This window comes from Pelophylax lessonae (assembly GCF_965119305.1).
Source record: "Pelophylax lessonae genome assembly, chromosome: 13".
NCBI lineage: Eukaryota > Metazoa > Chordata > Amphibia > Anura > Ranidae > Pelophylax > Pelophylax lessonae.
This window is the reverse complement of record NC_138780.1, coordinates 170,456,681-170,473,628: the sequence shown is the minus strand read 5'-3', so window position 1 is coordinate 170,473,628 and position 16,948 is coordinate 170,456,681. Positions and strand designations below refer to the sequence as shown.

Sequence of the window (16,948 nt, the reverse complement as noted above, 5' to 3'; positions counted from 1 at the left end):
ATTGTTAGCTCCCAAGCCAAGCCTCCTGGCTTTTGCACACATAAATCACACTCAAAGTAGGAGGATTTGTGACATGTTATAGGATAGAAAGGACTCTTTCTTACCATACAGAGAGGGGCCCGCGTTCACCACAAAACCCGTCAGGGAAAAAGGGGGAACATACTACTCACCATACCGGAACCAGGCGGGCACCAACTCCTGACAGTACCCCTCTCCACCGGGGCGGGAGGGCTGTCGACCAATACGGACGCCGTGACTCATGGTCTTTGGCGTTTCAGCGAGACGTTTAACTCGCGGGGTCAGTCCCTTAATGGGACTTTGTCGCGGCCGACCCAGCGCGGAGCTATGGCCTGCACGCGCTCGTAGGCTGAACTGGGGTGACCACCGGATCTCAACATCCAGCCCGTCGCCCAGTTCAGCTTTCTTGCTTGAAGATCTCACAGGAACACTGGAGAAAAAAGCTGTCTAAAAAATCTTTTTAAGAAAAAAATCTTGCCAGGACCGAAGATCCCAGCAAGGTATCTAGGTCCTTACTCCTAACTAGACAGAAAATAACTGATTTGCTGAGGCAGAGAGAGAGAGGATATACCCTCTGGGACTGCCCCTAGGGTGTGGCCAGAGCTTATTAATTTCCTGTCTAGTCCTGCTCCTGCGGAGGTAACATAACCCGAAGGTGGTGTATCACCGAGGACTACGTCTGTCGATGAGCGCTAGAGAAAGTTATGTTTTAAACGTCAAGTGCATTTCATGCACCCCCCCCCCCCCCCCATTGCAGACATAGAACTATAGGGAAAGCTACATGACTGGGGACAAGCACAGAGAGTTCAGCTTCCATGGCTGGCAAAACTTAAGTGGTATTAAACCCAAAACCAAAAATGTTTGCGCAAAAGTCATTGCGTCTACTAACTACGGGAAAGATTTATGTAATTGTTATTTATTTATTTTTTTTTCACTAGTAAAGGCGGCGATCTGCTATTTTTTTGCGGGACTGCGACATTCCGGCGGACAGATCGGACCCCTAACTGACATTTTTGGGGGGTACCAGTGACATTAAAGAAAAAGGGATTGTATACCAGCGCTATGGAGTTTTCATGTGTACTGAATCAGGCTTAAATGGTGGTGTAAGCTGCCTCCAACCTACCTCTGAGGTAGTGAAATAGAAAAAGTTGCAAAAATGTTGGAACCGGCGCTACCACTTTAAATCGTGCATGTGCAAATAGAAAAGTGCATATAGTGCTAAAAGTGCACGCAATAAGATACAATATAAAATAATATGATATAAAGTGCTACGTGCTGTTTATGGGCTGTGCTTAGTGTACCATACTGTAAACATCATATGTTATACATATAAAGTGCCGAGTGCTGATAATGCCAAATACCACGTGTAGTGATTAAGGAATCAAATAAACAAGCAAAGTATGGCGTCGGTAGATGACCCACCAAAACACCGCTGCTTACCACACTCTTTCGGCCGATGCCTCGACACTTCTCGGTCACTAAAATAAAGGATAAGCCTCCATTGCGTAGCATATGTTATGTCAAACGAATTAACGTAGCATCCACTCACAGTTAGGGAGTTCACTGTCAGCTTGAGAGGTGTTCGCCGGACCGCTTCCGCGTTCCACCGGCTCAAACCACCGTTCCCGGAAGTGACGTATTGACGTACACAAACCACGCCCTACGCGTTTCGTCATACGACGTCATCTGGAGGCTCAATCGGAGCCACCTGACACACGCATCTGCTTCCCCACTGACAAACAGGGGCGGGAGTGCGCCACTGTCGGCGGGCGCTCGTCCCCTAGCTGCCACCAAGCGACCGACGTACCCCCTACGTCGGTTTGCCTAGGAGAGCCACACTGCCACAGTATATATGCGGTAAGCGGTCAGCAAGTGGTTAAGCAATCATGAAATATCATATACATTGAATCCAGCTAACTTATTTTTCATGTTTTTAGCACGGCACTGTTTATGGTTTTAACAGTTGCTGCAATATAAGAAAAGGATTGTTTTGGGATTTATTACTGCTTTACTAGAGGGAGGGGAAACCTGCCCCCCAGGAGCATCAATTAGGACCACGGAAGTTTCTGATCTTTGAACATTTGTACCCTGCGTGGTGCACAATCCTCAGCAGCAGCTTCCACTCAATAAAAAGACCAGCCTTTACTTCAGTGTTTTTATTCACCTCGATGTCGTGGACAGTATCAGCTTCGCTTTACTGGGCTGCAACATTTTAGACTTTCTTTTTACATTAAAAAAATATTTACAAACATTTGTAAAAGCTTCAAAATCTGTCAATCGAAAAGAAGAAAACATAAGAATACAAAACAGGAGTCAAAATGCAAAGAAAGCATTCCCGTCTTTAGTATTGACAGAAGAACAGAACGAATATCGGCCAATATGGCACCTTTGAAGGTTATGCAGAAATCGAGCCTGGGATTGTATTGTATGAAAAGGAAAAATGCAGACCCACTGCGCAGTAAATACGATTGATAGTATATAGTGTAATCTTTTCAGCCAGGCATGTAGCAACAATATGAAACATTCAACATCTCAACCACAACTTGGCAATTAAAGTCATTTTCCGGTTTTATTTATGGAGGGGAGACAAACGGGGGAAAGAAAAGTTTTTTTGGGAAAAGTTTTCCTGTTGCTCTTTGGAGTTAAACCCAGCGATTTAACCATATCCCAAAACCGTTACATTCAAGGCATGCTGTGAATGATAACCACGGCAGTTGCTTGTGCTCTCAATCAAACCGTCAAATGTTTGGTGTCATAAGTAATCACATGTGCAGCACCGTGGCAACTGCAGATCAAAAAGAGGCTAAAATGACAGCTCCCCTGGCTGTCAAGGATAGTTCCATATAGTGCAGTGATGGCAAACCTTGGCACCCCAGATGTTTTGGGAACTACATTTCCCATGATGTTCATGCACTCTGCAGTGTAGTTGAGCATTATGGGAAATGTAGTTCCAAAACATCTGGGGGTGCCAAGGTTCACCATCACTGATATAGTGGATCATTTCCACAGCTGGTCTGGTGGAGATGCCAGGCAGGAGCTCATCCTTACCTCCAACTATCAACACATCCAGAGATAAATAAAAAAAAGACAACAGGCAGCACACCATAATGGCCAACCACCATTTATTCCAAGACAGTTACAGAATCTCTTCTGATGCATTTCACCCACTACTTGGCTTCATTGTCCTCTACACGTAATCCAAGTGTCATGCATGAGACGGGGGTCCCAGGTGGGGACTCTTGACATTTGTCCTGGAATAAAAGCTTTACAAGCGTTGGACATTACAGTGTGCTGCTAGGTGGTTTTCTCTGGAAAGTTTTGTGGTCTTGGACATTTATCCTCCCTCCCTGCCCAAATTGACACAACAAATACATGGCAAGAGACCTAAACCTTTCCCATTCATTGCTGTATGTGATTCGCTGTTACTGGAAGAGGAAATTTCTCAAGGGGACACAGCTCTGACAAAAGGTACATTTTAATGCATTTCCCCAATTGTATCCAAACTATATAAAAAAAAAAAAGGATTCGGCTGATTCTCCACAGAGCTGATCAGGGTAGCAAGAAAGAAACAGTGCCTTTTTCTAGACGTCAAAGGTACCTTGTGGGGGCAGACAGCCCAACACCTCCCTGGGGACTGTTTAGACTAGGACTAAATGACACAAAGTGGAACTAAACACATTGATTTAACAATTTAAAAAACGGTTACATCCCCAGCATGTTGGGAATGCTGTCTCGTTTGCTTGCAATCTCAACCAAACTGCCAAACCATCAATTGGCTGGTGTTATAACTGATCACCTGTGCAGCAGAGGCCAAGAGGGCAGCTTCCTTGGCTGAAAAGGATAGGAGGGTTTAGTTCCAACATGAGTAAACCTTGTGCATTTAACCTGCAGGCTGTTGTCTGCCTCTAATTTTGTATCCTCTCATCCTCACTGTGCTAGCTGAATGCCCGGTGACTGCTGGTATCCTCATTCGGTGAGCAACCCTGAATCTGGTAAAATGCACATCAATGTGTTCTACAGTTCAAGCATTGCTTGCTCTAAGCTCAGAGAGCCAAACCACACACATACACTAATGTTTCAAAAGAGGCTACAGTCTTCATTAGGATCTCAAGATTTTACTTAAAGCGGAGTTCCACCCAAAAGTGGAACTTCCGCTTTAGGTATTCTAACCCCCTGACATGCCACATTTGGCATGTCATTTTTTGGGGGGGGGGGGGGGGGGAGCGGGTACCTAGTTTTGACAGGTACCCGCTCCCACTTCCGCTCGGAGCGCCGCGGCACCTTGAACGGAAGTTCTCCTCTCCCCCTCCCTCCCTGCAATCTTCTGGGACATGTCAGAGGTCCCAGAAGAGTGCCGGCCAATCAAGACGCGCAGCGCGACCCGCGCATGCGCAGTGGGTACCCGGCTGTGAAGCCGCAAACTGTCACAGCCGGGTGCCCACAGCAGTGATGCCGGCGCCGCCGAGACCAGAGGGAGAGGATCAAGGCTTCGGGCGGCCGCATCGCTGGACAGGTGAGTGAAAAGGCTGGAACTCCGCTTTAATCATCGCAATGGACTATATAAAACCTTTTCTATCTCAGCACCTAAGATAGTGAGATAGCCCTGTGATAGGTTTGTGCCTCCCCCTCTCCCACAGCATTATAACAAAGGGGTCATTATCCTGACGGTGGTATTTTTTGCTACTAAATTTTAAAATGCTCTCTGTTCAAAGTCCCCCAAGCACATAACCCACCTTTGCTATGATCTATGAAGTGCTGAAATATTAGTTCTAGGTGGAGCTGACCTTCGATCACTTAAAAAATTCAAAAATGGGCAGCAGCAATGGGAAGCAGGCACTTGGTGATACTGGGGGGAGATTTACTAAAACTGGTGAATGTAAAATCTGGTGCAGTTCTGCATAGAAACCAATCAGCTTCCAGGTTTTATTTTTTGTTGTCAAAACTTAAACAAGCTGAAACTAGAAGCCGATTGGCTACCATGTACAGCTGCTCCAGATTTTGCGCACTCTGGTTTTAGTAAATCAACCCCACTGTATACCACTCTGCAAGACTCAGAACCTAAACTTTCTTATTAGCTACATTTTCACCAGTTATCTGTGATTGACAGCTCAAGTCCTACCCCCTTTTAGCCCTACAGGCTGCAGAATATAGGTATGGGCCAATAGGTAAGGGCAGGAAGGGGAAGGTTCTTGACCACAGCACGTGGTTATGCATAATAGTACGTTGAGCCTTGGGGCTCCTAAGGATTATATATAAAAGTTTAAGACACCCCTCTAGCCACATGCTTTCCACTGCTGCTGACTGTACCAGCGTGATTAGCGCATCTTGACTGGCTTTTGTTTGTGTTAAACTGGTTTACATACCAAGTCTGTAGGAAAGCAAAACTCGCATGATGCAGGTCAAATACATGTCAGAAGAAGTTGCAGGTCAAAACACACCTGTCAATTCATTCTGAATGATCTCAAACTGATGTCACTGATACACATCTAAGGCCAACTGAGACCGGATCTTAGGGTGAGAGCCAGGTCACCTAAGAGAAAACAATTTGACAGCACAGTTGCAATGTTTTCTTGACAGCATAAGCAGTCTCTGACTGACAGGGAGGGCAATGGTTCTGTAAACACTACAAAAACCAACCCCAACCCAAAGATCGGCACTCAGTGAAGCTGCCTTCTAAGGGAAGCCAATGTACTTGTTTGGGCTGTGCAATGTAAAACAATCTGCATATTATAAAACAAGCATGTCTGCATTTATTTAGGCTTACAAACTGCTTAGAACAATACTTCCCTCTTAGAGTTCAGGTTCCTACCGCAGAAGCTCCATGCTATCTCATCCAGGCTGCCCGGCCTAGACCTGCAACCGGTGGCATCCCTGGTGGTGGAATAGGTGGAGGTCCTGGAGGCTGGCCTCCAGGCGGCACAGCAGGAGGTGGATAGCTTGTTGGTGGTAAACCAATTCCTGGCGGTGGGTGATTTGGAACTGTATGACTTGGGGGAAGTCTAGGTGGGGGGAAGTTGGGGTTGTAAGCAGGAGGAGGTGGGTATCCTGGAGCTGGAGGAGGAATATTGGGAGGTGGGAATGTAGAAGGTGGTGGGGGTGGAGGTACAGATGGCGGAGGATTAGGTGGAAAAACATGGGGGTGATATGGTAGATGGGATGGTGGGACGTAGGCAGGGGGCAAAGTTCCATAAGTTGGTCCTTCTGTCTTCATCATAGACTGGAGGCTCTGATAACCTTCGCCAGACATGTAGGAGCTGGTTGTAGACATACCAGTGATGTAACTAGACGGTGGAGGTGGAGGTCGGTGTGGTATAGGTGGTGGCTGATGGACAGCAGCAGGAAGAGCAGGTGGAGGAATTGAGAGTTTTGTCAAGTCTGCGGTCTCTGGAACGCTGACGGCGTCTCCCTCTACTGCCCCAATTCCAGGTACCAGAGGAGGTTTTCTCTCTAGAGCCCACAAAGAAAAAAAATCAATACACAATATACAAGTCTGAAATGTCCCCAATCTGCTGGCCACACACACACAAAAAAAGTTTTTGTGCCTTTAGTTACACTTTAAGGGCACTAAGGGAATAAATCTGCGCTGCAACACACTACCCTCTGCTGTGTTAGTTAAAAAAAAAAAAAAAAGGGTCAGGTGTGGTTTTGACTGTGCTGGGGTATTGGCAGCCTAGTCAAAATTCATTTGATCTGCTAGAGCAGGGGTTGGGAAACTTTTTTTGCTGAGAGAGCCATGAACACCACATATTTTCAAATGTAATTTCGTTAAAGCCATACGCTATATTTCAGGGGTCGGGAACCTTTATTTAATATTCATATTCATGGGCCGCAGCTATACAGTGAGTAGATGTAGCCCATTGAAAGTGCCTGGAGTCTGGTCGGGAAGAGAGCAGAGCAGGCAGGTATGCAATGAGGCCGGAGTGGTGAAGCACCTGTAGGCATGTGAGTGACTGAGTTGAGTATAGGCCCTGAGAAAATGGCGGCCGGCCGCTGAAGGCCTCAGAAGTGGATGTGAAAGGCAGCTCCCGCGGGTCCCCGGGTGTCAGAGGGGAAGGAGGGGAGCGGATGGCAGGTCTCCTTACCGGGGGTGATTGCCAAGGCCCTCAGATGCACAGCACACGAGCCGCCGGCAGTGGTACGGCGAGTAGGCCGCTTACCCAGAGACGAACCCAGAGATAAACTGAGGGTAGCGGTGGGTAGCCCACAAAGTGTATAGTCGATGGGTGCAGAAATCTCCTTGGCACCGGGCACAGCTACGTGGATGGCACTGCATTGAGTGGTAGACGCGGCAGAGCTCTGGGATTACACGTCCAGCGCGGCTCACGTCCGGGCACGCCCCCCTTTATTAAAGATTTGTCTGTGAGCCAGATGCAGCCATCAAAAGAGCCACAGGTTCCCTACCCCTGTGCAAGAGGTATACCCAATAAAGCAGCATTCAGACTAGAATAGGGAGAAGCTGGACTAAAGACCAATCTGGGGGAGGGTCACTTTCAAATGCCGACAAGGAACATGCTGACTGGAGGACAGAGTAGAGGGATGGCCTCATCAGTCCACTACTGCTCTTTCAGGGTCCAGTCAGCATTCCCCTTTTTGTACCAGGGGCTGTGTAAATTTAAACAACTCCTTTATATGTATCGCAACAATTTTGAAGTTCAGGTGAGTTTTCAGTGAGGGTATTTTAAACAATTAAGCACTTCCAACCTTGTGGTAACAAGTTTGGGGGAAGGTCCTTTTCTGTTCCAGCATGACTGTGCCCCTGTTTACAAAGCCAGCTCCATAAAGACAAGGTTTGATTAGAAGGAACTCAAGTCTTCTGCACAGAGCTCTGAACTCAACCCTACTGAACACCTTTGGGATGAACTAGAATGTAGATTGTGGGCCAGGACTTTACTTCCAATGAACCTTAAAAAATCTCTTCTATCTGAATGGACACAATTTTCCACAAATTACACTCCAAAATCTAGTGGGCTTTCCTAGAGGAGTGAAGGCTGCTATTGTCACAAAGTAGGTGGCATTTCCATAACAATGCCTAGCCCATGGTTTTTAAATATTATTTCAACAAGCTCATATAGGCGTGATGGCAACGTTTTTTTCATATCATGTATTAAATACTCTTTAGATAAAAAAAAGTATATCACACACAAACACATGGTGTCAACATGAAACCTACATGCAACTAATGTCCTTAGTGTGTACTGTGCATTGTGCGTTTTGCTCTGGATGCTTTATTTTAAAGGACAGCAGAGAGGCAAGTACATAAGGAAAGCATGTAGGAGGTAGTCTGTACTGTATTAACATATAGATATAGATCAGTACAGCAGAAAGCGATTAAAACCAGTCAGCTTTTTTTTTGCCATGTCCGATTGGGAAGCTTTACTTCCGGTTACTGAGACATAAAGTGAGAGGAAATCCCTCCGCAGTGAAGGGAAAGTACCTCTAAAGTTAAAAGTGCTGCATTTATCCTAAAGTGACGCTAAACTCTTGTTTAAAATAACAAAATCTATTCAAGATTGTATTCCTAAAGATGAATTCCAGGTATGGATATTTTATATACAGTTACATTGGTCCAGCTTGGCCCAATGTAAGTGTTATATAACATACCCGGCCGATGCCCTTGGAAGCTGGAAATCGTTGTATAGACACCGCTACTTCAGTGATCCCCCCAGGCCTCTGGGTAACATGCTGAGCACAGGAGGTTGGCACTCAATACGGGCCCTATTCAGTAAATTATATGGATAAAGTGAATGAATGAACAAGGTGGAGAGGAAGAGGAGTGACCTCACACGAGTGATTTCCAGCTTTCAGGGGAAGCATCAGCCAGTTAAGGTATATGCTAGTGATCGACCGCTTATCGGTTGGGCTGATTATCAGAGGCCGATATTCGTTTTTTTTTTTTTTTTAAAGTATCAGTATCAGCCACAAACTTGGCAACATTGCTTCAAGTGGTTGTAACGGAGTGATGCCTGCAGCTACAGGCATCACCCCAGTACAAATTTTTGGAGACGACTGTCGGCTTTCTTGTAATGACAACAGATGCGGCTGAGCAGCTGCTCGATTGTCATTACAAGGAGCGGGAGGGGGGACTCCCCCCCCCCCCTTCCTACGGCTTGCCTGGGTCTCCCGTCCCACTAAGAGACCCGGGCGACCAGCCGACACGTCCGCCAGGTGGCCGAAGACCCGAACAAAGCCACATTCAGCTCTGATCAGGTCTCTGATGTAAAAACAGAGAAGCGATGTCATGACATCACTTTCGGGTACCAGAGCCTTAAAGGCGCCAGATTTAAAAAAAAAAAAAAGACAGCATTCAAAACAGCCAAACTTGGCGTTTTGAATGCTTTTAAGTGCAGGAGGAGGGGTTTGGGGTCTTTTAGACCCCAAAAAGAGTACCTGTCACTGCCTAATACTGTCACTCCATAAAGAGTACCTGTCACTGCCTATTACTGTCACTCCATAAAGAGTACCTGTCACTGCCTAATACTGTCACTCCATAAAGAGTACCTGTCACTGCCTATTACTGTCACTCCATAAAGAGTACCTGTCACTGCCTATTACTGTCACTCCATAAAGAGTACCTGTCACTGCCTATTACTGTCACTCCATAAAGAGTACCTGTCACTGCCTATTACTGTCACTCCATAAAGAGTACCTGTCACTGCCTATTACTGTCACTCCATAAAGAGTACCTGTCACTGCCTATTACTGTCACAAGGGGTGTTTACATGCCTTGTAACAACAATAAAAGTTATAAAAAAAAAAAAGAATAAATTTAAAAGCACAGTGTAAAATTAAAAACTTTAAATGTGAAGAATATTGGCACCTAACATTGGTATCAGCCCTGAAAAAAATGACATTGATCGATCCCTAGTATATGCAAAGCTACATTGATCCAAGCTGAACCAATGTAACTAGGTATAAACTATCCATATCTGGAATTTCTCTAACCTCAAGTATAACTTAGGCTCCCTTTCCACTGTTCCAACTTGTTGTGCGACTTGACATGTCAATTCGCACAAGTCAAAAATGAGGTCCGTTCTGACTGCTGCGACTTGAGTTGCAGCGACTTGAAAAAAGGGTTTTGCACTACTTTTTGGACGACTTCAGTGCGACTTGTCCCTCATAGAAGCAAGTTGCACTGAAGTCCCCAGAAGTAGCCGCAAACAAGTTGCGACTTTGTAGGCGCAATAGTGGAAACGTAGCCTAAAAAGATAAAACTTTTTTTTTTTTTTCCCAATTTCGGATAGAGCGGAGAGGGATTAGAACATTTGTCAATTACGGCCTGTGCTTCCGTTCGGGAGATTTCACCCTCTCTATTTGTCATGTTTACCATCATCACTGAAAGTAAAACACAAATTTTGGGTTGTCCCCAGGACAGTAAGAGAGAGGAAATTCTCCAATGGGGACGCTAATTCTAGCGACAACCAGGGATTCCCTCACTTTGGACAGATTTCCTCTCACTTCTTGTTTTGGCCATGGGAGGGGAAATCCCCCCACAATGGGACACAGAGGGCAAAAATAAAAACGGACAGGGGTTTTAACCCTTTCATATGCTATTTACAAAAAAAAATGTAGCTTTGAGCTTTGCTTTAAAGTTCCTTTTATTGTTCTCAGCCTCCTCTAAACTCCTTTTTTTGCTGCTGATCTGACTTCCTGTTAGAGGGTGGCAATGTTCTCCATGGTCCCACTGTATGTAGAAATGTAGCCACCTGGTCTTGCTCACTTCCAAGTTGGACTATGATGTGCAGTATGCATCGTTTAGGGTCATTTTAAGGTTCTGACACCTGAACATTATTATTGAAGTCCTTAATCCATTTTAAAGCTTTTATGGGTGCTTTGATCTCAACAGGTCCCATCTCATAGACCCAAAGACACTGAGGTTAATTTACTAAAACTGGAGAATGCAAAATCTGGTGCAGCTGTGCATGGAAACCAATCAGCTGATAACTTCAGCTTATTTAAGCTTTGACACAAAACCTGGAAGCCAATTGGTTTCTGTGCATAGCTGCACCAGAATTGTACTCACCAGTTTTAATAAAACAACCCCTTTAGGCTCCTTTCACAAGTGCGATGCGCACGACGGAGTCCGTTCTGCTCTGCGGGGGATCGATCTGCCGATCCCCACTGAGCAGGCGGACGACAGCTCCTTCTCTGTTCTGTGTGCAGAGACGGAGCTGTCAGATCCCCGCTCTCCTCTATGGGGAGATTGGATGAAAACAGACCGACTGTCCATTCTAGGGCTGCATGATATTGGGGAAAAAAGTACATTGCGATATTTGGTTTTCAACGATATATATCGCGATATTTCTCTGGGTGGAATGCAGAAGACACTGACAGTGTGGATTAGGCAGAGTCGGGACTCACAGTGGTTATAGGAGGTAGAAGAAGTTAGAACACAGCCCGACATGAGTGGAGCAGCCACAGCTCCTCACTGTTGTCCTGTCTGGAGCTCAGGATCAGATGGTGACCCGTCAGGCACAGGGTCCCGCCCACTGGCGGGTGGAAGGGTCGGTACAGGACCACCTTGTCCACCCGGGGGGTTTTGATCAGCTCTGCGAACTCCATAGCGGACACCGGAGGATCCCCGTCACCGTCCTCTCATCACCGGTACTACACCTGACACAGCGCTCCCGAGACGAGTTTCCCCTTGCTTTCGGCTGTGATCCCAGCTCTGCCTCTAGTCTCCAGCCGACCATTACTCTGCCCTGCTCCGCCCATTGTCTCTCCATTGACTCCATTTACAACACATTACAGCCTGATCCCGCCCCCGATGCAGCCAGGAGAGATAATGGGCGGAGTAATGGTCGGCTGGAGACTAGAGGCAGAGCTGGGAGGGCTGGATTGCATCGGGCTGGAGGGGCGGAGTTCCGATCCCAGCCGAAAGCAAGGGGAAACTCGTTTGTGTCGGCTGCCTGCACAATATCGTGTCTTCGGCGATATGAATATCGCCCACGCCCGCAGAACGATAGTCGATATCACACCGACTATCGTTCAGCCCTAGTTCATTCTCATCCGATCCTATCATATCTGATCCTCCAGAAGGATGGAAAATAGGATTTCACAGACAGGATCAGATCGGATAGCAGTGGGTGTCAGCGGAGATATCTCTGCTGACATCCGCCGCTCCATAGGGCTGCATGGAGCATCCGATCCGGTCCACCCGAAAAACTGACAGGCGAATCGGAATGCCTGTGTGAAAGGGGCCTTATGTAGCAATAGAGTCAATTTCCCAAACAGGTTAAGATATGGCAGCCAAAAAATCTTTAGATTTATAGATACCAATAAATAGCAATATAGCAAATAATAGTTACTAAATATCCTTTGCAAACATTACCAATCCATAGCATTTTAACAAATGTAAATACATTTCATAATATTAACATATGAAGTGGATCCAAAATCAAAGCATAATCATTGTGTACGTAAACAAATAGCGTGAATTGCTGACACCAAAATGGAGAGAAACAAAAAAGATGGCAACATTTCCTTGTTGGGTGGGAGACCCCTTTCTACCAAGTTATTCTCACCTTTCTGCTTAAAGCGGAGTTCCACCCTGGGAATACTTTTTTTTAATAAAAATACCCCCGGGACAGTCAGGGCTAGTGCATTCCACAATGGATAGCCTCTGATCTGTCCCGGGTTGCACTTACCTTTTAGAAGAAATACTTACCTTGAAAAAGTATTGTCCAGCGCTGCCATCTCAGGTGTGGGCAGCTTGAAGCCAGCGCGATCCTCTTCTGCGTCCTCTTCCGTCTTCTTCGGGCCCACGATGCACTGCACCGGCCCTGCCGTCACTTCCGGTGCGCGCGAGTCATCCCTGCACAGCTTCTGGGCATGGCCAAAAGCTGTTTAGAAGGGAATGACGCGCGCGCACCGAAACTGACGTCGGCGACCGGTGCAGGCGCATTGATTCCTGGGAGCGATGACGTTCAGCTCCCAGGAATCATTGCAAAGCCAGGAAGTGACGAATCGCCGTGGCCACCGAGGGGAGGAAGGAAGGAAGGTAAGTATATTTTCTTCTATACGAGGTAAGTAAAAAAAAAAAAAAAAAATTGCGATTATCCATTTGTTTTTCAGGTGACCCGGAGCGAGAAGATGGAGGCAAGTATAAATTTAGGGTGGAACTCCACTTTAAGTGTTAGTAAACCCAGGAGCCTGCAGTCACTATACCGGGTCTCCCACAGTACACGGAAATGCAATTATTTTCGTAAATATAAACTGTTAAATACCGTTTCTCATCAGCAGTATATAGCAGTCTTGTGACTTCTATCAGTGTCTGGTTAAAGCTCGTAGGAGTTTTCGTTCTCCTCTGACTCTCCTATGAGGCTGCATGACCCCAGACCCTCTGTCTGGACTGTGCTAATTGTACCTGAGCCGATTACATGCATCCACAAAAATAAATAAATAAATGAAAACTCTAGCAATACTCACCAAACTGAGCGTGTGCAGAGTGTCCCCAAGGCTCTGTTCGATCAGGAGATGGAATGGGGACTGTGGAAGGAGGAGAGGATCAGAAAAGACAGTATCAAACAGCCTTTTTTACACAAAGCGGAGGATTAACTCCTTAGGTTTCACAGTGAGTATAACAAGCATGCTTTACTGTATATACAGACTGATTTTACTGTTAGGGGTTAAGTAACACTTTAAAGCATTTGTTACCCCCAACACTTCATATTCCTGATATGTGGCTGCTGTACCATGCACTTGTATGAGAAATTCTCCTGTTCTCTTTGTATTGCTTCCTTTATATGAAATCCCTGGTGTTCCTTCCAGTCCCTTTGATTTCCTAATAAAAAACTGACCACACCAAGCAGCAGAGCACACCGTGGCCAGTTTTCTAGTTGTGTTGGGAACTCCGTAAGCTTCCCTCCAAATTATCAGACTTGTCCTGATGACCCCCCCCCCCACCCCGCTCAGTGTAATGTTGCTTCTCCTCCCCCCAGCTCCTATGCAGCTGAGAACAGAGGGAATGTGATCACTTAAAAACAAGAAAACAAACCATAAATACCTTTTTTTCCCCCCTTTTTATAACTCTACAAAATGTTTTGCATTTTATTTCTATTATAAAATGAATGCGTTATTTTACAACGTGATTGTTTACAATCACTTTAAGTATTCTGTTTTTTTTTATGTGCTTACTCGATACTAGATAAGCATTTTAAGATTTCCCCCATTATCTCCTGCTGCTGTGGTAACAGTAAAATTGTTGCCTATCCAATCACTCTAGTCCCAGTGACAATGGTCACAAGAACAGAGTATTTATCTCTTTAGTGGGTGCAAAGACAGTAATAAAGCCCTAACAGCTATTCTAACCCTTCCACACCCTGTCAAAACTAAAACACTTTTGGAAAGGGAAACACTAAGGCTACAATATTTTCCTATAAAAACGTGTAGTTTCTGCTTGGCTATTAGGCTACTTCTTGTCCTTGTCGACAAAAATGGAAAGAGCCCCACAAACTTACCGTTAAAATGGACTTACCTGATGGTGTGAGGACAGGTGGTAACAGCGGGAGAGAAGTCTCAATTTTAGCCATTTTACTTAATGGTTGCTCTGCAAAGACATAAAAGGCATGGAGTGAACTTTCATAGGAAAAGATAATTGTTATAATAACTAGGACCTTTATCTGTTTTCTTGGGCCATTTCCCTGTTGGGGAGAGTTTTAACTATTTCATGCCCCCCCCCCCCCCCCCCCCCCCACAGGAAGTGATTGTAAAGCATGAAGACACAGACCGCAATAAAAACTGGACAGAGGTTCTGCCTCATTTCCTATTTTGCTTATAAACATGCTTCTATTGCCCTTGTTGCTGGAGTCAGCATCTCCACTTCCTGTGCTGGGGACACAAGAGGGAGTGGAAAAATCCCCAAAGAAAATAAGGTAGCAATGGCTATATTATATTATATATATATATATATATATATATATATATATATATATACACATATACATATATATACACACATATATACACACACACACCGTATATACTTGAGTATAAGCCGACTTTTTCAGCATTTTTTTTTTTTTTTGCTGAAAAAGCCCCCCCTCAGCTTATACTCGAGTCACGGTCTCACTTACCCTTTCCCCGGTCAGTGCGCATGTGCCGCCGCCACTCGGGAAAGCCCGTACACGTTCGGCTATTCCTGGGCATATGGCGCATGCGCGCTGACTTGTTGGCGCTGGGCAGCGCCATTTTTAAATGTAAGGCGCCTCTTTGAAAGGTAAGTTAGACTCCTCCACAGCCCCTGCATCTCCTCAGCAGATGCAGTACTGCGGGCATGATATGCCCGTAGCACTGCATCTCCTGTGCCATGCCTGTACCTTCTCCTGTGCCATGCCTGTACCTTCTCCTGTGCCATGCCTGTACCTTCTCCTGTGCCATGCCTGAACCATCTCCTGTGCCATGAGTGAACCATCTCCTGTGCCATGCCTGAACCATCTCCTGTGCCATGCCTGAACCATCTCCTGTGCCATGCCTGAACCATCTCCTGTGCCATGCCTGAACCATCTCCTGTGCCATGCCCACAGCCCCGCATCTTCTGTACCATGTCCACAGTCCCTGCACCATGCCCACAGCCCCTGTTTTGGGTCTTGTGGTGGTCCAGTAGCTCCTGCTTTTATCACCCTCGGCTTATACACGAGTCAATACGTTTTCCCAGTTTTTTGTGGTAAAATTAGGTGCCTCGGCTTATATTTGGGTCGGCTTATACTAGAGTATATACGATATATATATATATATATGTCAAATGGAGTTCAACCTTAATGACGGGAATTATGTGGTTGACACTAGAAGAAATATTAAATAAATACACAATACATACATACCCTGTGTTTTTCCCTCTTCTTTAGGCGATAAGGTCTGAAAGAGAAACAAAACAAATTAATAACAGATATAAATGGTTTCAGTGCTTTAAAGACCAACCAAACTTTAAGGTTAATGCCTTCCCGCCATTCTTGTTTTTCCTTTTTTTTTTTTTTTTTTAAGAGAAATGTCCTGCCATTTTTTAAAACCGTTATGAATACCCCAGGGGCTGGAAGGATAGATGATCATGTGACCAGTCTTGCCAGAACAAGAGCTGTCTTTGTGTTGGAAGCATGCGCTTAGCACATAAACTTTGCCTGCCCGGCAACATATATGTGCAGGGAGTGGGTGTTAATCTGCCTCCACACAAAGGCGTTTGGCGGCTGTAAAGGAGTTAATCGGGTAATTCCAGGCGCATCAAAATAAAAAAAAGGTATGCAAAGTCTTCCACAGCCTGGGTAGAAAAGGCTGTAACTTGCCAGCATGCTGTAGAGAAGGACCCTTGTAACTGCTACAAATAGTTGATTACTAGAAGGCTTACTCATAGGTACAGTAAATAGCCCTTAAATGTGCACCATTTTGGATAGGAGTCTCCAAACTACGGCCCTCCAATTGTTCAGGAACCACAATTCCCATCATGCCTAGTCATGTCTGTTGTTTTACAATGCCTCATTGAATGTGTAGCTGGAGGGCATTCATATCGTGAAAGCCCGCAAACCCGCAGGGAGACCGGGTGAAGATGTAGGCGCCTTCAGCGGCGACAGCGCACCTCAGGTACGTCTGTCATATTGTGATAGTATGCTATGCATACTAGCATATTATGACTTAAACTGCCAGATGCCTTTTTTATGTGTTTTACTACTGCTTTAAGCCCTAAAGGGGGGAGTGTTTCTGGGTTTCTGGCCCCCAAAACATGTTTGCTCTCTTTTAGTGCAAATTCAAATCAGGGCCAAAAGGTAGCCACGTCTGTTGCGAGCAGCCTAACCTTGGCAATCAAATCCTCTGTGTTTTTATCTTCTCACCAACTTATATGAGCGAAGATTGAAGTCCCAACACCTATTGGGTGCTTTGTTCTTACTTTGAATTGCAGGTCATGTTTATGAAAAGACAGGAGAGCACATCTGTAAAAGACTCA

General features: G+C 45.6%; 1 protein-coding gene across 2 annotated transcripts in view; it reads right to left on the bottom strand.

The window, feature by feature from the left end:
* Window positions 1–5,743: 5,743 nt before the first annotated feature.
* CCNK (cyclin K) overlaps window positions 5,744–16,948 on the bottom strand; it is a 42,181-nt gene continuing 30,976 nt past the window's right edge. Inside the window, exons 9-12 of one of the 2 annotated variants that reach the window (XM_082275629.1) lie at window positions 15,837–15,870; window positions 14,492–14,563; window positions 13,444–13,503; window positions 5,744–6,465 (exon numbers count right to left, since the gene is read on the bottom strand). In XM_082275629.1, coding sequence (XP_082131755.1) covers window positions 5,843–6,465; window positions 13,444–13,503; window positions 14,492–14,563; window positions 15,837–15,870 — 789 coding nt within the window. In that variant the 3' untranslated portion in view covers window positions 5,744–5,842. The remainder of the gene's footprint in view (window positions 6,466–13,443; window positions 13,504–14,491; window positions 14,564–15,836; window positions 15,871–16,948) is intronic. The other variant, XM_082275628.1, reaches the window with a different exon arrangement.